The sequence below is a fragment of the Leopardus geoffroyi genome, chromosome E2, assembly GCF_018350155.1.
Source record: "Leopardus geoffroyi isolate Oge1 chromosome E2, O.geoffroyi_Oge1_pat1.0, whole genome shotgun sequence".
In the NCBI taxonomy this organism is placed as follows: Eukaryota; Metazoa; Chordata; class Mammalia; order Carnivora; family Felidae; genus Leopardus; species Leopardus geoffroyi.
In genome coordinates this window covers 14,125,190-14,143,845 of record NC_059335.1, presented here as the reverse complement: position 1 = coordinate 14,143,845, position 18,656 = coordinate 14,125,190, and the positions used below count along the sequence as shown (strand labels likewise).

Sequence of the window (18,656 nt, the reverse complement as noted above, 5' to 3'; positions counted from 1 at the left end):
GCTGGTTTGTTCGCGTTTCATGGGCTGCGCCTGAGAGAGGGTGCGGGGGGAGGGGAATGGAGGGTGGCGCGGGGAGAGACTGTGGCTGCAGAGAACATTTAGATGTCCCCTTGATGTGAACTAACTTCGGGATCTAAACACACGTCCCCGACGAAGCACCTAGATTCCATTCTTAAAATGGGAACCATTCCTAGAGGAATGTTTTGCTAGCCCTTGTAACTAAACTTCCCCAAAACAGCCTTGCGGTGCGCCCCGTCCAGCACAGGAAAGGCGGGTCCCTTTAAGGAGGCGGAGAATTTAACTGCGACGGGTGAGCGCTGTGTCCAATCGCCGGTGGCTCTGGGAGTCTCCAGGCCAATGAGCAGGCAGTGGGGGGAGGGACCCGAGTGTAGACCCGGAAGCGGGTGCTGGCCGGCCGGCTCGCCCGGGGGCCATGGCAGCCGCGGCACCTGCAGCAGAAGGGGTCCCGAGTCGGGGGCCTCCGGGGGAGGTGATTCATCTGAACGTGGGAGGCAAGAGGTGAGTGTAGGAGATTCCTGAGGCCCCCACCTCGGGGACCGGGAACGGGGTGGGAGTACCGCCTCTCTCTGGGGGAATCCCTGTCCATCAAGGATTGCTCCGCCCCCTGCTGAAAGCGCGAGTGCTCGGACTGGCGCCCGGGATGGCGGTGGGGTAAGGAGCTACATTCCTTCCCTCCTTCCATCCTTCCATCCCCTACTGTGCGCTCACTTTCCCCGCTTAGGTTCAGTACCTCTCGCCAGACTCTCACCTGGATCCCAGACTCCTTCTTCTCCAGGTGATCGGGAGAGAGAGTTTGGGTCGGGTGGTGGGGGGCAGGACGAGAGGGTATCGGGAAACCTAATGCCCCACTCACCCTCCCCACCCCCCACCCCCTTCACACACACACCCTTGCCCTTTACACCTACTCTGCATCCCCTCCCTACAGTCTTCTCAGCGGACGCATCTCTACACTGAAAGATGAGACTGGAGCTGTGAGTAGGGCAAGAGCTGAAACGGGGCAGCGGGTAGGAGGAGGGACAGGAGCCCCACTCAGCCCCGTGTTTTGTCCCATCCATCCTCTGCCCCCCTTCCCGCAGATCTTCATCGACAGGGACCCCACCGTCTTCGCCCCCATCCTCAACTTCCTGCGCACCAAAGAGTTGGACCCCAGGTTTGCATGGGGATAAAGGGACCCAGTGGGGTCTTCACCTTCTTCCCTTCAGAATGTTCACCTAAGCTCCTCGATCATATTTAAATCGTGTCCTTAGAATTTACCCCAAACACCACACACGCACATTTTCACTGCCCATATATAACATCACTCCTTAGAGTCTTGATCCAGTCAAAATTTGCTACTTCTTGGGATTCTTTGTACAGTTTTGAAAACTTCCTCCTTAGAATTCTCCACTCACTCCCATTTCCCAGACTCTGACCCCTAGTCAATTCTACTACCCAGGGGTGTCCACGGTTCCAGCCTCCTCCACGAAGCCCAGTTCTATGGGCTCACTCCTCTGGGTAAGTGGGGGCCCCATGAGCATCCTCATTGCATAGAAAACAAGCCCCAGCTCTCAAGATGCTCCCTCTTCCCCTCTCTTGAAAGAAGTTTGGGTTAGAGCCAAGAGCACTGGATTTGGTCCTGGATCTGGGGGATGGGGGTGGAGAATGAGATTGGTGAGGGGGTTAGAATCTGCCTCAGTACCCCCCAAGTCCCAGCATGGAGTTATTCTGCTTCAGTTCGACGCCTGCAGCTGCGGGAGGAGTTGGACCGATCTTCCTGTGGAAACGTTCTCTTCAACGGTTACCTGCCTCCACCAGGTGGGCACAGCTAAGGGATGGAGGGGAGGGAGGGTGGACTAAAGACTACACTTCCCATAAGGTCACAGCCCTTGCTGTGAGCCCTGTGCTTACCTGTGCTGTGAGCCCTGAGACATGATGGGAGTTTTAGCCTTATATCAGAGGCTAGACTGATGCTTGGAAAGGAAGTAGGAACTCACTTCCAATGAGGCAGTGGGCCAGCTAGTCCCCTGAGGCTAGGATGTATGTCCTCGAGCCTGATGGGGGTTGTAGTCCACGTTTGATTTCCCTGTGAGGAAGCTTAGAAGAAATAAAATAAAACATTTTGCATGGAGGTGGAAATATTAAGGGGAATTATTGACCATAATCTCCATGGGACCTTAGATCAGCAACCCCACTGGCCATGGAAGATATGCCTCAGTGGTTACTGGAAACCCAGCATGGGGCTCAAACCCACAACCCCGAGATCAAGAGTCACATACTCAGGGCACTTGGGTGGCTCAGTCGGTGAAGCATCCGACTCTTGATTTTGACTCCAGTCATGATCTCATGGTTTGTGAGTTCAAGCCCCACATCAGGCTGGCTGCTGTCAGCATGGAGCCTGCTTTGGATCCTCTGTACCCCTCTCTGTCTGCCCCTCCTCTCCTTGCTCTCTCTCTCTCTCTCTCTCAAAAATAATTAAAATAAACATATATAAAATAAGAGTTGCATACCCTTCCGACTGAACTAGCCAGGCACCCCATAAAGGAGTCATTTTAAGTAGAAGCTTTAGGGGCACCTGGGTGGCTCAGTCAGTTGAGTGTCCGACTTTGGCTTATGTCATGATCTTGCGGTTTGTGAGTTCAAACCCCGCGCTGGGCTCTGTGCTGACAGTGCAGAGCCTGCTTGGGATTCTTTCTCTCTCCCTCTCTCTGTTCCTCCCCCGCTTGTGCTCTCTCTCTCTCTCTCAAAAAATAAATAAATAAACTTAAAAAAATAAATAGAAGCTTCCTATCACTGCCTTCATACCATAAATAAGTAAATGTGAAAACGAAACCCTGAAATAACAGTTATGATGCTACTGCCTGCCAAAGAAATTGGCTTCCATTTCTTTTTTTAATGTTTTATTTATTTTAGAGAGAGAGAGCGAGAGAGCGCAAGTGGGAGCCAGGGAGGGACAGAGGGGGTGAGCACGGAAGATCCCAAGCGGGCTCTGCGCTGACAGACTGTGAGATCATGACCTGAGTCACCCAGGCGCCCCTAGGCTTCCATTTCTTTTCTTTTCTTTTTCTTTTTTTTTTTTTAACATTTATTTATTTTTGAGACACAGAGAGACAGAGCATGAACGGGGGAGGGTCAGAGAGAGGGAGACACAGAATCCAAAACAGGCTCCAGGCTCTGAGCCGTCAGCACAGAGCCCGACGCGGGGCTCGAACTCACGGACTGCGAGATCATGACCTGAGGTGAAGTCGGACGCTTAACCGACTGAGCCACCGAGGCGCCCCTAGGCTTCCATTTCTTAAAACAGAAGATTAGCAAATACTGAAAAGATAGCACTGTTATGGTAGCGCCAAACTGATTCGGCCCTTGTGATGTCCTCAAAGGAACAGAAAAGGCAGTAACTTGCTGGGTGATTCCGCGTCCTTTCGTGCCACGTCCCCACACCACCGAGAATCTTTTCACCGGGACACTATGCCCCCACGTGTGGGGAAGTCGGCTTGTGGCGCATTTGAAGCGCTTGCTACGTGGCAATTATTACAGCTATTGTCACTCTGCTCCTTCTCCCCGCCACAGTGTTCCCAGTGAAGCGGCGGAACCGGCACAGCCTGGTGGGGCCCCAGCAGTCAGGGGGACGCCCAGCCCCCGTGCGACGGAGCAACACGATGCCCCCCAACCTGGGCAATGCAGGGCTGCTGGGCCGAGTGCTGGATGAGAGGGCCCCTCCCTCCCCATCGGGTATGTTTCTGTCTCCTGGGAGACTGGGGCAGCCAGTGGGGTCCCTGCGACCCTGCCCTGATCCCTGCTCTTCCCCCAAGGGCCACCAGAGGAGCCGGGGATCGTGCGCCTGGTGTGTGGACACCACAACTGGATCGCTGTGGCCTATACCCAGTTTCTTGTCTGCTACAGGTGCTCAGGGAGGGTGGTGGCCGGAGGCTCAAGCCCTGTTGATGGGGAGGGCTTGCGGTGAGGGTTGATGATATCCCCCAATCCTCCAGGCTAAAAGAAGCCTCTGGCTGGCAGCTGGTGTTTTCCAGTCCCCGCCTGGACTGGCCCATCGAGCGACTGGCACTCACAGCCCGGGTGCTCGGTGGGGCTTTGGGTGAACATGATAAGATGGTGGCAGCGGCTACAGGCAGCGAGATCCTGCTGTGGGCTCTGCAGGCAGAAGGCGGGGGCTCCGAGATAGGTATGGCACCGGGACTTTTCCAGAACCTTCTGCCCTTTAGAATTATGCTTCACCCTGTGGTCTGTTAGGATTCTCTTCCACCCCGTTGGAATTCTCTGGCCTGTTAACCCACTCTGTAAGTTCTTACACCCATAGGGATTCTTTGCATTATTAAGATGCTCCAACCCTTTAGAATTCCGTATCCTGTTCGAATTTCTTGGCTTGTAGAAAAATCCACCCACGTCCAGAATTCCCTGCCCTGTTAGACCTCCATGCCAGGGGAATCCCAGAGCCGGCTAGAGTCTATGTTCCCATTAGACATCTCTGTTTGCTTTATTTTTTTTTTTTTAATGTTTAATTTATATTTGAGAGGGAGAGAGAGAGTGTGGGGGGGGGGGGGGCAGAGAAAGAGGGAGACAGAATCCGAAGCAGGCTCCAGGATCTGAGCGGTCAGCATAGAGCCCAATGCAGGCCTCGAACTCACAATGTGAGATCATGACCTGAGCCGAAGTTGGTCGCTCAACCGACAGAGCCACCCAGGCACCCATCGGTTTGCCTTATTGAAAACTGCAACCATGTTAGAGTCCCACACCCTGTCAGGAATCTGGCCTGTGTAATCCTCTGTAATTCCTGCTGGAATCCTCTAGCCTATAAAGATTCTGTGGCCCCACCGAATCCGCTGGAGTTCTTCCTGGCCCACTGAGCGACTGGCTTCTCCCCCAGTCCTCCTCCTTCTCCCCCAGGAAGCGGGGTCCTGGCTGAGTGCTCCTTGCCTTCTGCAGGAGTCTTCCATCTGGGGGTGCCCGTGGAGGCCTTATTCTTCGTTGGGAACCAGCTCATCGCCACGAGCCACACGGGGCGCATCGGGGTTTGGAACGCCGTCACCAAGCACTGGCAGGTCAGAGGGGTGGCCGGCCTGGCTGCCTCTTTCCCAGGTGTCCAGTCTGCACGGACCCGGGGAGGGGTTCCTTCCTGCCCCAGCCCAACTGGAGACAGCCGGAGAACCCAGCAGCGGGCCAGATCCTGGTGGGGGTGCCGGGGTGATAAAGGCCTAAGGAGGAGGAGTCAGGGAGGCCTTTCTGGAAGAGGGGCCGCTGAGCTGACAGGGAAGATGATGGGTTTGCAAAGGAGGAGAGTGGGTTCTCCAGGCACTGGATGGGGGAGCAGGTGAGTGAAGATGCCGTAGGAGACAGACGTGCACACGTTTGTCGTTCCCTCCCAAGCCATGTGCAAAACATAAAGAAAAATATACCTACGGTATTGCTTTCTCCTGTAAAGTATGTTTGGGAGAGAGAGACAGAAAAGCAGAGAAAGGAGAGAGAGAAAGAGGGGGGGAGACAGACAAAAAGCAATAGAGGAAGTCAGAAAGAGGTGATGGAGAGAGGGAAGGGTGGGCAGAGTGAAGCCGGGACTGGAAGGCAGGCGGTGGTGCTGAAGGGATGTAGAGAGACAGACAGAAATAAATAGTAAAAGCCAGCAATATGGGGTCAAAGAGAGGCCAAGAGGCAGAAGCGCTGACCCAGAGACTTCCAGAGACAGAGAGACGTAGATGGGGATAGAACTAGAGCCGGTGAGGCTGGAGAGAAGTGGGCCTAGAAACCCCGGGTAGGTTCTGGTAGGTTCTGGAAGCGGGCGGGGGGGGGGGGGGGGGAGCGCCCTGAGGGGTGCCGTGGAGGCGGAGGCAGGGAGGACCTCCCGGCCACAGCCGGTCCTCCCTGCCCCCAGGTCCAGGAGGTGCAGCCCATCACCAGCTACGATGCGGCGGGCTCCTTCCTCCTCCTGGGCTGTGACAACGGCTCTATCTACTACGTGGGTGAGCAGCAGCTGGCACCCCGCGTGCCCGAGAACCTCCCCCGGGAAGGCAGGGGGCGGGGCTGAGCACCTTGAACGAGCCCACACTGCTCTCCCCGCCCACCCCAGATGTGCAGAAGTTTCCCCTGCGCATGAAGGACAACGACCTCCTTGTCAGTGAGCTCTACCGGGACCCGGCAGAGGACGGAGTCACGGCCCTCAGCGTCTACCTCACCCCCAAGACCAGTAAGCTATGACCGGCTCCCCCCATCTACCCCCCCCCACCCCCACCCCGCTGCCAGCAGCCCCAGCCCACAGCCGCCTCCCCACCACTGTGTAGCATGACCCCGTGAGATTTACTGGGAGGAGAAAAGATTCGACTCTCACTTAGTCATTCAACAAACACCGGGCACCGCTTGTATGTAAGCCGTGGCAGGTCTCTCCAACCAGGGGCAGACTTGGCCACGAGCAGTTCGTCTTTGTGTTTCTTTTCCACCTCTGCAATGAGGACATGATGCTTCCACGCTCATAAAACAAAGAGGGTGCGTGTTTTACGGCGGACGAAACCGAGTTCTCTCGCTTGGGGACAGTTTTTTTGATTTGGTTTCTTGGCTTTAAATGCAGAAAATTAGGCTAGGTTTTTGTTGTTTTTTTTTTTTTTAATTATCGTTTACTTAGAAAATTATTTATTAGAGAGAGAAAGAGCGCACGCAGTCAAGCAGAAGAGGGGCACAGGGAGAGAGAGAAAAAAATTTTTTTTTTAATATTTATTTATTTCTGGGGAGGAGCAGAGAGAGGGAGGCACAGAATCTGAAGCAGGCTGCAGGCTCCAGGCTCTGAGCTGTCGGTGCAGAGCCAGACGTGGGGCTCGATCCCAGGACGGTGAGATCATGACCTGAGCCAAAGTCAGATGCTTAACCAGCTGAGCCAGCCAGGCGCCCCTCTATTTTTCTGTCTGTCCCCTCTCTTATTAGCTCCGTCTCTCTCTGCCTTACTTTCTGTCCCTGCTCCTCTCTTTCTCTGATCTCTCCCTCTGTCTCTCCCTTTCTGACATCTCACTGCCTTATTATCTCTGTCTGCCCCTCTCTCCTTGCTTTCTGACTCTATCTCTGTCCTTCTCTTTCTCTCTGCCGTGGTTTCTGTCTCCCTGTGACCCTGTCGCTGTCTTCATCCTCGGCCCCTCACCAGGCGACAGCGGGAACTGGATCGAGATTGCCTATGGCACCAGCTCAGGGGGTGTGCGGGTCATTGTGCAGCACCCCGAGACCGTGGGCTCCGGGCCTCAGCTCTTCCAGACCTTCACCGTGCACCGCAGCCCCGTCACCAAGATCATGCTCTCGGAGAAGCACCTCATCTCAGGTGGGCCTCGCCGGGCTGCCCCAACTGCCCATCTCCTCACAGGAGGATGGCCCGGAGGGGAGCATGAAACCAGGGGGTGGGACCTCCAGTGGGAGGAGGGAATTTTAACCTGGAACAGTAACTGCAGAAGTGAGAGAATAGTGTAAGGGGACCCATCTAAGCAAGACTGAGAAATTCATCAATTCAGCAAACATTGGTTGAGCACCTACTGTGTGCCAGGCCCAGGGGATACAGTGATGGACAAGACAGGCCAAGTGCCCGCCCTTAGGGAGCTGATGTTCTGCAGGAAGGCAAATGACAAATAAATAAATCAGAATATAAGTCACCAACAGGCAACGATGAAGACCATGAGTAAAAACAAAAGTTGTGTGAGTGGCTTGAGAGTGTTAGGAAGCTCAAAGCTCCACTGAGGAAGGAGCTTTGAGCGAAACCAAGGAGATAAGCAGTGCGGCTCGGTGGAGACAAACATTCTAGCAGAGGGAACAGGCATTGCAAGGGCTCTGAGCCAGGAGGATGATAGATGTGTCTGAGGAAGCAGAGTGGGCAAGGGAGACAGTAGGACCTTGTAAGCCATGAAGATGACTTTGTCCTTGCCCTTGACTGGGTAGGTATCATGGGAAAGAGGGTTGTGAGCAGAGGAGGGCCATGATCTGACACAGTTATTCACAGGGACACTCTGGCTATGCGTCGGGGCAGGACAGGAGCAGGAGGAGGCTGCTGCCATGGACAGGACCAGGGTGGGGACAGTGACAGGGTTAGATGAGATCAGGCTCTGGAACAATTTTAGAGGAAGAACCAAGAGGATTTTTGACCATTTGGGAGTTCTGGGGAAGAGCGAATTCTCTGAAAGGGAAGAATCCAGAGGGGCCCGAATCCTGACACCTTTGAAAAGGGTCATCCTGGGGCTCGGGAAGGTTGGGCCGTGGTGATGACAGCTGGCCTGACCGGCTGTTGCCCCTGTGCTCCTCAGTCTGTGCCGACAACAACCACGTGCGCACGTGGTCCGTGACTCGCTTCCGGGGCATGATTTCCACCCAGCCCGGCTCCACGCCACTCGCTTCCTTCAAGATCCTGGCACTGGAGTCGGCCGACGGGCATGGTGGCTGCAGCGCTGGCAATGACATTGGTGCCTACTAGCCCCTGGTCCCCCATCCCATGCACCCTGCCTGACCCCCACTGGCCTCCACTGGCTCCTTCCCTGACCCCCTGTAGACCTCTCCTGACCCACCCAGCTGACCTGGCTGCCACCTGACCCCTGTCAATCTCCATTTACTCCCAGCTACCCCCGTTGGATTCTGTTACCCCGTTGATTCCTGCTGACCGCCACCTGACCCGGGACCCCCACCCCACAGCCCTGAGCTCCACTGACTGACCCTCAGCCCTCTCTGACCCCGCCCAATTCCAAAAAGCTGGGGATGGGGACAAGGGGGCAGAGCCTTAGGGTCTGGAGTCCCAGGGAGCCCAGCTGGCCCTGACTCCCCCCACCATCCTGGCCCAGGCCCCTACGGCGAGCGGGACGACCAGCAAGTGTTCATTCAGAAGGTGGTGCCAACCGCCAGCCAGCTCTTTGTGCGTCTTTCATCCACTGGCCAGCGGTGAGGACCGTCCCATTGAACGGGGAGGGTGGTCAGGGGAGAGGGCAGGACACCAGCTGGGTCACGGAGGCCAAAAGGGGGTCCTAGCCAAGGAACGGCTGAAGGAGCAAAGGCTGGGAGGGGGCACGAGGCCTGGTCCTGGGTTTGGGGGCTGGAGGAATTCAAGGTGTGACATGTGTGGGTAGCGGTGAGGCTGGGGAAGCCCCAGGTGCCTGTGCCGGACCTCACGCAGGTCACTCGGCGTGGTCAGAGCCCGGGGTCGGGGCAGGAGGCACAGGTGGGGGGTGCCGGGGACAGGGGGAGGGGCGCAGGCAGCTGTAGGAGCCCAGAGGAGGTGCTTGCTCCAGTCTGGGGAGGGGGCCTGTGAGGGTTTTCGTGAGGACCTTGGAGATAAACAGCAATGAGCAGAAGAAAAGAGGGGCAGGGGTGCGCCAGGCTGAAGGAACAGCGTGGGCGAAGGCTGGGAATGGCCAGCCAGTGAGGTGCACGTGGTCTGGGGGCCGGACCTCTGAACAGGCTGCTGAGGGGCACGGAGGAGCTGAGATTGGCCTGGGCTGCTGGGGAGCCGTGACCACCATGGGGGTTGGACTGGAGGTGGGACAGGAGTCCGAGAGTCCAGGGAAGAGGCTGGGACAGGTGGGGACAGGAGCCGGCAGGGCTTGACCAGGGCCAGACAGGAGGGGAGGAGGGGGCCCTGGAGGCTGAAGGGATGGGGCAGGGGGTTGGAAGCTGGTGATAGGAGGGGAGGGAGGCCCCCAGGATGACAAGCCTGCTCTGAGTCAGGAACCACCAGGGAGAGCAGCAGACTTGGGGGAGAATCCCCATGGGGACGTGGGGTGATGCTGGACAGGAGCCATCCCAGAGGCCGCTGCACCCCGAGAGTACATGGGGGGAGGGGAAAGAAGCCTGGGGTGGTGGTTGGAGAGGCAGCGACTAAAGCCATAATGGTGGGGACTGTGGCCCGGGAAGGGGTGTACAGGTGAGGAGAGGGACCGGGGCCAGGGTGACCCCTCTCCCTTCCGTCTCAGGGTATGCTCGGTGCGCTCGGTGGACGGCTCCCCCACCACCGCCTTCACGGTGCTCGAGTGTGAGGGCTCCCGGCGGCTCGGCTCTCGGCCCCGGCGCTACCTGCTCACCGGCCAGGCCAACGGCAGCCTGGCCATGTGGGACCTGACCACCGCCATGGACGGCCTCGGCCAGGCCCCTGGTACTCCCTCTACCTGGCCTCCGTGCCGGCCCCTGTCCACAACCTCCTTTGCCAGTCTCCCTCCCCAGGCTCTTGCCCTCTGACCCCTTTCCTCTGCCTTTGAACCCCAGCTTGCCCTCACTTTTCCACCCTCTCGTAGCTTCTGACCCCTAGCCTTTGACCTCTGCGTTTTTCCTCCTATCCCGCCCTCAAGCCTTGCGTGTGACCTTTGTCCCTTGCCCAGTGGCCCCTGTCTTGCCCCCCCCAGCAGGTGGGCTGACCGAGGAAGAGCTGATGGAGCAGCTGGAGCAATGTGAGCTGGCGCCACTGGCTTCCTCTCGGAGCTCTCTCCCCAGCCCCTCCCCTCGCACCTCTCTCACCAGGTAGACTGAACTCCACTTTCCCTTCGGTGCAATGGGGGAGGGGCGGGGGAGGTGGGGGGGAGTTGCCTCCCTGCCCATGATGACCCTCACCGACCCTCATCACCGCCCCCCAGCCTCCACTCAGCCTCCCTGTCTGGCCGTCTTGGGAGCCTGAGCCCCCCCCAGGCCGAGGCCCGGCGCCGCGGGGGAGGCAGCTTCGTGGAACGCTGCCAGGAGCTGGTGCGGAGTGGGCCAGAGTCCCGACGGCCCCCGACACCAGCGCCTCGGCCCTCCACGGGTCTCGGGGCTCCCCTTGCACCCCCCAAGGTGAAGCTCAATGAGACTTCCTTCTGAACACAGCTGCCATGGTGCCTTTGGATACCCAGGTCCTGGGCGGGGGATGGGGTGGGGTGGGGTGGCAGGGCTCAGGTGCCTCCCTGCTTCCTGTCAGAGCCCTGGGTTCAGGGCCAGGGCTTCCTTGGAATGGTCGTTGTTACTAGGCCCCCACTGCCCCCCACCTTTTCTGGAGCCAAAGTCGCCCTCCCCTAATAAAGTTGTCACTGCCAACACCTTGCTGACATTCTTAGAGGGTTTGGGGACCCCCAGGGAAAGGGTGGGAGAGATGTGAGGACCAGCCAGATGTCTGGCTGTAGATTTAGGAACATCTGTCTCTCTTGGTTTAAGCAAAGAAGGGGAATGTAATGGTTTACATCTGGCTTCAGGCATAGTTGGATCCAGGGATTCAGATCCTCGTCCAGAACGTCTTTCCATCTATTTGGTTTTGCTCTCCTCTGGGATGCATGATACTCAGCTTTTCCCCTCTCGGTGCCAAGATGACTCCAGGTACCTCCTTAGCAACTTGTTTTTTTTCTAGCAACAGCAACAAATCACACGACTGATTCTTATTGACTTGAATTTAGTCAGACGGCCATCCCTGAACCAGCCACTATGGCCGGTGTGATGGAGGCCTTCCACGGTTCCAGGGGTCATGTGCCCTCACAGGCCAGGAGGTTGACAGATTGGAGGAGGAGTTCCTGAAAGGTGAATCGGGGTACTGTTACCACAAGCAAGGACGACTGGCCACAGGTCAACAGAAACACAGATGTCAGCTATGTGATTGCCACATCCTGAACGTTTGTACCCTAAGCATCGCCATCACAAACACCTTTCCCACATCCCTTTCCTGCCCATGCCAGAGAGGTTATGAGGGACGGGCTCAGCTCACTCTAGCTTAATATCCTTGAGATTTTCCCCCAAATAATACCTGTTCCCATGGCAACTTCTCAGGAAAGATTTGTGCATCTTTTCCTTGAGCCAACGAAGAGGAAAGAAAGTGGGGCAGACTGGGAACAAGGGTTTTAGAATATGCTGATTTCCCTTGAAAAGGGAAATTAGTTCTGGAATGCCAGAGTTTCTGTAACATTCCAGAGTGTTAGGGAATCTAGAACACAGGGATATTCTAGAGTGCTAGCAGATGAACAATATTAGGATCCCCCCGCCCTGCATTTCAGAGAATCCACACAACAGAAGTTGCTTGACCAAAGGACCTGGAAGTCAATGGTTCTAGAACAGGGGAGTGTTGTAGAATACCTATGATTCTACACTTGCATGCCAGAGATTTGGAGATGCTGAGAATTACAGGAAACAGCAATGTGGAGTACTAGAAAATCTAGAGCATAGGGTATTCTGGAATGTCAGCTCTTCTGGATCGTTAGAGGGTTTGTTTGCATTCCAAGAAACCCATAATGGCAAGGGCCTCTGGATTGTCAGGGGATCTAGAACATGAACAGAGATGAATGATTAAAACATGTGAGTGTTTTGGAATACCTGTGAACCTCAAACTTTAGAAATATTTTTACATGCCAAGGCATTCAGAACCCTAGGGAATGTTTGAATGTTAGAAAGTCTAGAACATAGGAGGAGGGGTTGTGAATTCAGGGAATCTAGAATGTGGGATGTTTTATAATGCTCACAGATCTAGAATACTGAGATAGTTTTTCCTTGCCAGGGAATCTGGAACACGTTGTGTTTCTGGATTGCTGGTGATTCTAGAACTGAGAGAGAAAATGTAAGAAAATCTGGAACGCTAAAGAGATTTGTCTGTCTGTTAATACCAGGGATAAAACCCAGCGTGTGAGCACACGATGGGAGGAAGCTTCTGGAATGCCACAGCACCAGAACTCAGGGATTCTGAAGGGTTGAGATCAGATCAGGATCCAAGGGATGACATAGAAACGACCCCGGGAGATAGTGGCACTGATGGGGAAGGATTGGGAGCTGGGGACTCCAAATTCAGGGGGGATGGGAAGCCAACGCCATCCCCGGAAGTTGTAGTGGTGAGCCAGAGGCTGTTGCCTAGCAACGAGCATTGAAGATGCCCCGGATCCCAGGCAGAAGGGAGAAATTTCAGCAGCGCCCCCAGCAAATGCTCCAGCCACAGGGTAGGAGGTGAGGAGGAGGGCAACGGAGGGGGGCACGGGGGGCCAGGACATGCTGTCCTGCAGGGCCATGTTAACAGGGATTGTGGGGGCTTCCCAAAAACAGGGACACGGAACACATTCAGTGGGCAGTCAGGCACTCCCTCATCATGCTAAGACAGCCCACGAATGTCCCTGAGTGTCATCGTTACTGCTCTAAGGGGCTGCGTGGCCCTGGATGGTGGGTGGGCCTGGATTTCGGGGTGTCCGTGTGGGATGGAGGTGTGGATTGCTGTAGGTGGCAGTAACCGTGTGAGCGGGGCTATGTGAGTTACCCGGTGCTCACTGTAACAGGGGAGGGTGAAAGGGTCGCCCCTCCACTGGAAGGAGCAGGAATGGGGGATGAGGACAAAGCTGGATCGGTTGATGTTCTCAGCCTAGGGTGGGCCCTCTGATCAGGGAAGGTGGCCTAGTATCCTGTGTGGGTGGAGCCTGTGATCCACTGAGGGCGGAGCTAGCGATCCAGAACTGGAAACTAAAAGGCTCAAAAACCGCCTGGAGGGATGGGGCCTGGAACCTCGGAGCCGGGGCAAATATGAAAGGGGTGGGGCTTGGGATCCTAAGCATGGGGCTGCACCGGAATTCGCTATGGGAAGGGCAGTGGCCTTAAATTCAGACGGGAAGGGGGCAAGTAGGGAGCCGGGGTCGGAAACTCAGGGGGCGGTGCCTTTGGGAGAAGAGAGGCGGGGCAAATTTCGAGGGGGGAAAAGGGTGGGGCCTTGAGTTTAAAATGAAGTAAAGGGGCTGGGCTTGTGACCTACCGAGATGGGAAACCATAAGCAAAGCTTGGAGCCTGGACCTCCCTAAAGAGAGTGCAGATAGGGCCTAAGGTCCTCTGACGCTTGGGGTCCCCAGAAAGGGAGGGGACTAGAATTCTCTAAAGAGAGTCTGTAATTCTGGCAGTGGGAGGGGTGCTGTTGGGAATCTTTAAAGGTTCAGGATAGGGAAGGGGACCTCAGCTGCGGAGAGGGGTGTAAGGAGGAGAACAGTTCTCTAGGAGCCCCTTGGAAGCCAAGTCTGTGGGTCAGGGGCAGAGACTCGGTCCTGTGATGGACAGAGGCTACAACCCTCCGAGGAACAAGATTCTGCTTGCTGGACCCGGAACCCCAGCAGCACAGGGCCTTGAGAAGGGGAAACCCTTTGGGAAGGTGCAGGGTGGGCCTGGGGCCACAGAGCGGTCGGACCTGGGGCCTACTGCAGGAGTAGCACTACCCCCCACCCAGAATCCTGAGCCTCTAGTGTGAGAAGTGGACACCTATGGGGGCTTCCAGCGTTTACACCAGTCAGGGAGCAAATTCTGATCAAATTCTCCCACTACTGTGAGCGAAGGATGAGGCCTGAGTCTAATTTAAGGGACTGCCCACTGCCTATGCGTCCCTCCCAACCGTGGTGGTGGTGGGGGGGGGGGGAATCCCAGCACCTCCACTCTTGGGCTCTCCTTCACAAGTTGGTACCCGACTCCCGATTTCGCCTCCAGCACTGAGATCTCCAGGCCCCAGCGCCCCCCGCCCGGCACCTGTCCCGCTAGCCCCTCCCCTGCCGCCTTCCGATTGGCCGCGCGGACAGCGCCCCCTGGCGGCACCGGGCTCTGATTGGCGGGAAGTTCGCAGCCGCGGCTAAGACTGTGGAGAAAATGAGTCGGCCTCGGGCGGGGGCGGGGGGCGGGGCCGCGCCAAGCCGGACCCGCTGGACAGACGGCCCGCCTGGAGCGGGACTCCACGCCGGACACGATGCGGCGGCCTGGCCCCAGCGGCCGCCGCCCCCTCCTGCTGGTGCTGCTGCTGCCACTCTTCGCAGCCGCCGCCTCCGCCACCAGCCCCAGCCCCAGCGAGGCCGTCGAGGTTGCGGGGATCCCGGGCCGCCAGGCCGGGTAAGCCCCGCTGCGGCCCCTTCTTCCTTGTGCCCCCTCCATCCAATAAGTCTGGTGGTCCGTGAGGACCAGGACTTGCGGATTTAGGGGAATACGAACCCAGTGCTTCAGGGTAGGGATGAAAGAGCCAGAGCTCTTGGATTTGTTAGGGCCCTCTACTTTGCAGGGGCTAGAATCCGGGGAGTACTGAGATTTTGAGGCGAGGGAGTCCCCGCCGGTGTGATAGATGGATGTAGCCCCAGGGAATTCCAGGGTTGTTTTGTTGTTGTTGTTGTTTTTTTTTTTTTTTTTTTTTTTTTCCGGAGAAGGGTCCCAGTTTATATGGGAATGGGGCTTTGAGTTTTCCTAAGATGATAGATGGGTGGGGCCCCCCAGCTAGGATGGGGTTCCCCAAGCTTCTTGGGCGCTTAAGGAGGAGTATGGGAGGTTATGAAGGAATTCTATGGTGGAGTTGAGATGTCCTGATTTTCTGGGGTTTGGGAACGACTGGATTAATTAAAGGGACCCTTGGGTTTTCCTAGTGACTTAGGAAGACGTGGACTTCGAGCCTGATGGCGGAGGGGCTTGCAAGGGGTTGTGCGGAGGGGGTTCCTCAGATTTCCAGAGGGTTGGGGATGCTCTTGTTTCCTAGAAAGAGGATCCCGGGCTTGAATGAGGTACCAGTGATTTCGCGGCAAAAGATCCAAAACTTCCTATAGATGCGGGGGTTATAGCCACCCTTCCTGTCTACGGGAGACGAGATCGAAGGAAGCAGTCTGCCCAGTACCCCCACCCCCCGCCCTGCGGCCCAGCGCTCCGTTACAAAGGCCCCGGGCTCTGCTCCCGCCTCGGTCTCTGCGAATGCGTTTAGTAACCCGAGCCGCGCCGGGGGCGGGGCCGGGAAGGGGTTAACGCAGAGAAAAGGCGGGAGGGATAACAGCAAGATCTGGGGTCCCGGAGGCTCCCATTCGGGCGGCCTCCTTCCCCACTGAGCCCCACCCGTCTGGAAAGAGTCATTGAGCCCGACGTCCCCTGCACAGCATCTCCCCACTGCCCTTCTCTCGGGGCCAGAGCGCGCGTCCTCGTCCCTCGTCCCCCTTAGCCTGGGGATAATGGATTTGTCTGGGGGGCCCCTTGGTTGCGACGCACTTGCGCTGGAGCTGAGGACTCCGCTACTCAGAATCTGAGACCCACTGAGCGGGGGATTTCTCAAAGAACTCCTTCCTCCTGGTCAGGCGGGAAACTGAGGCCCAAAGACAAGGAGATGCTGGCTCCAGGACACAGCGCGTGGAATTGCAGGAACGGTCTAGAACTCGGACCTTGGGATTCCCAGTTCTGGGCTGTGGCTCCTTCTGTACCCCCCTCCTCCTCCTCCTCCTCAGCACCCCGCTGGACCCACAGTCAAAAAGAGGACCTCCCTCCCCAGCCGCTGAGGCCTGTGGAAGTGGCGCCACCTGCCGGCCATGCTCGGGATGATGGCTGAGTCAAGGACAGAGATGTGCGGGAGGGCGGGGTTCTAGACTCCCAGGCAGTACGGGCTTGGCAGTGAACTTAAAGATCCACTTTGCGTCATTTAAAACAAAAATTAAAAAATTAAGGCTTTAAAATGTCCTTACCAACAAGACTTTACCACTAAACACTTGAGAAAACAAATTAAAGTAGGGTCGCTGCGACTTTCATGCGCGGAGAATCTAAGCCATTTTGCCTCCCACTGTGCAGATGGGGAAGCAGGCATCCAGCGCAGTGCCACAAATTAATTAAACATCTATTTCGAGTTGCTCTCAAGCCTTCTCTTGACTTTCCCTCCCCTACCCACCGTTGCCCTCTTTGGGCAGTTTGAGAGGGTTAGGGGTCTGAGTGACTTCCACCCCTGTTTACAGCGTGGCTGCTTGTCGGTGCTGCCCAGGCCAGTCGCCCAAGAGAAGTCGCTGCGTCAGAGGTGGGTTCTTCTAGGTGGGGTATAGGCAGGGAGTGAAAGGGGGTAAGAGCAGAGGTGTCAGCCGCTCCCTTCCCCACCTCTCATCCCAGCCGGAATGCTGGATGCACTTGGTGGAAAGACTTGGTCCCTTCCTTCTCCACTAAGTCCCTGGCTGTCTCCAAAGCCTCCTGCAGGGTCCAGAGCTGCCCGCCTGAAAAGTGTGCAGGCCCTCAGCAGTGCCTGACCCCAGGGCCCCAGGTGCTGCCGAGCCCCAGCCCCAGCGCGAGGAAGAGACAGGTGTCCCTCAACTGGCAGCCACTGACGTGAGTGTGCAATCCCTCCCCCGCCAGATGCTCAGGAGCTCCCGGCTCCCCGCCACCAGCCACCATTCCCGGCACACGTTTCTTTCTGCTCCCTGCATCTCTTTTCCTTTGGTCTCTCTCTGCCTCTCCCTGGCTACTTGGATCTCTGCTTCTATTTCTCCTTTTCGTGCCTATCGAAGTCTCTGTGTCTTTCAGTCTCCATCTCTCTGCCCCTGTCCCCATGTCCCTCTCTCTGTATTTGCTCTTTCCATCTCTGTCTCTTTCTCTTTCTCTCATTACCTGTCCCTTGCCCTCTCTGTCTCTCTGCGACTCTTTCTGCCTCTGTCTCTGTCTTCTTTGCTCTCTTTCTCTCCCTTCCTCATCTCTGTTTCTCCCCAAGCCTGCGAAGAACGTACAAGGTCTGGTCCCCGGAAAGGGATAGGGGTGGGGGGTGGGCAGAGCTGTTACTGGGAGATCTCGTGGCTCGAAAGGCCCGTTCCAGCTAGGGTTGGGTCGTGGGGAAAGGGGGTGTCAGTCTAACCGCGTTGACGGCGCCTCTGCCCTCTTCTATCCAGGCTTCAGGAGGCCCGAGCTCTGTTGAGACGAAGGCGGCCCCGTGGGCCAGGGGGCCGGGCACTGCTGAGAAGGAGGCCCCCACAGCGCGCCCCTGCCGGCCAGACCCGGGGTAAGAACATCCGCCCTTCCTCTGCCGGGGGGCAGGGGGGTGGGTTCCGGGCCAGATAAAGCCGTCTGGTTCCCACGGTCCAGCCGCCGCCTAGCTGCCCCCCGTTGTAGCTCAGCCCCCCAGGACACGGACCCTCTAGGGACCCTGGCGTCCGGCCGTGCGAGGTGAGCCCGGGACAGGACCAGACGCCGGCCAGAGGCGCTGACCCGCGGGGGTGGGGCCGGGAAGCCAGGCGTCCGGGCTCCCTGCGGCCGAAGAGGGGGGCGCTGTCCCAGCAGAGAGCGCAGCCCAACTAGCCCAGACAACAAAAGCGATTGTGCGGGTTGGCGCCTGCCCGGTCACCGAATGCCCAAAATTGCGGGGCGGCTGGGAGCCAAAGGCCTCCCCCTACTTCCACGACCCTCCCCCTGCCCTCCTCCCACTCCAGCTCTCGGCCCCTGGGCTAGCACAACCACCCTCTAAAGTCCCCCTCCTGTTGTGGCCTTCAGCCCAGATGTGTCCCCTTCTCCCTAAAGTCTTCCAGATGTGGGCATCCAGCCAGATGTGAGGACCCCCGCCCACAGCCTCAATCCACCGTTTGTTCTTTCTTATCCATTCTGACTTCTCCTACCAGGTGTGGGGTGCTGGCCAGATGTGGCTGCATCCCCAAACGTGCCCCCCGGCGTCCTGCCCACCACCCAGACCCTCGATTCTTTCATGTGCCCAGGTGCACCGACCCTTCTCCTCTCCCCCAGATGTGCCACCTGGCTGCCCAGATGTGCCATGACAGCCCCCTATCCAGATGAAGCCTCTTTCTCTGGGTCTAGGGCGGAGAATCAGCCTGTACCGGCCTCCCCAAATGTGGCCCCCACTCCTCTTTCCTCTTTATGGATTCGGCCCTGTCTAGGGGGAAACCGGCCCGCCCCCACCTGTTCCCTTCCCCGCCGCTCCCCTGCGGGCCCCATTCACTTGTTGGTGCGAGGCGGGGGCAGAC

The 18,656-nt window shown here is 57.3% G+C and overlaps 2 protein-coding genes across 6 annotated transcripts in view; both read left to right on the top strand.

Annotated features, from left to right (window-relative positions):
• The first annotated feature begins 383 nt into the window (after positions 1-383).
• Positions 384-11,019, top strand: SHKBP1 (SH3KBP1 binding protein 1). Of its 2 annotated transcripts, none has more exons than XM_045442307.1 (18): positions 384-519; positions 743-796; positions 947-992; positions 1,098-1,171; positions 1,457-1,515; positions 1,735-1,815; positions 3,568-3,729; positions 3,810-3,900; positions 3,990-4,180; positions 4,942-5,057; positions 5,885-5,972; positions 6,080-6,196; positions 7,139-7,309; positions 8,280-8,435; positions 8,808-8,904; positions 9,933-10,111; positions 10,362-10,473; positions 10,587-11,019. In XM_045442307.1, exons 1-18 carry the CDS (start codon positions 434-436, stop codon positions 10,804-10,806), a joined length of 2,100 nt encoding a protein of 699 aa, XP_045298263.1. In that variant the 5' UTR covers positions 384-433; the 3' UTR covers positions 10,807-11,019. The 2 variants fall into 2 exon arrangements, with proteins under 2 accessions (XP_045298263.1, XP_045298262.1); XM_045442306.1 differs by having other exon boundaries at positions 10,359-10,473.
• A 1,792-nt stretch (positions 11,020-12,811) lies between these two features.
• LTBP4 (latent transforming growth factor beta binding protein 4) overlaps positions 12,812-18,656 on the top strand; it is a 30,540-nt gene continuing 24,695 nt past the window's right edge. For 2 of the 4 annotated variants that reach the window (XM_045442303.1, XM_045442300.1), the window contains exons 1-4: positions 14,548-14,799; positions 16,659-16,717; positions 16,891-17,019; positions 17,574-17,683. In XM_045442303.1, the coding sequence (XP_045298259.1) occupies positions 14,563-14,799; positions 16,659-16,717; positions 16,891-17,019; positions 17,574-17,683 (535 nt within the window). In that variant the 5' untranslated portion in view covers positions 14,548-14,562. Of the gene's footprint in view, positions 12,901-14,547; positions 14,800-16,658; positions 16,718-16,880; positions 17,020-17,573; positions 17,684-18,656 lie in introns of those variants that run through there. The other 2 variants (XM_045442304.1, XM_045442301.1) reach the window with 2 other exon arrangements.

Coding starts and splice junctions, on each gene's coding strand:
- SHKBP1 (XM_045442306.1), top strand. CDS start 434: ATGGCAGCCGCGGCACCTGCAGCAGAAGGGGTCCCGAGTCGGGGGCCT. Junction 993..1,097: donor TGAAAGATGAGACTGGAGCT/GTGAGTAGGGCA, acceptor CCCTTCCCGCAG/ATCTTCATCGACAGGGACCC. Junction 5,058..5,884: donor CCGTCACCAAGCACTGGCAG/GTCAGAGGGGTG, acceptor CCCTGCCCCCAG/GTCCAGGAGGTGCAGCCCAT.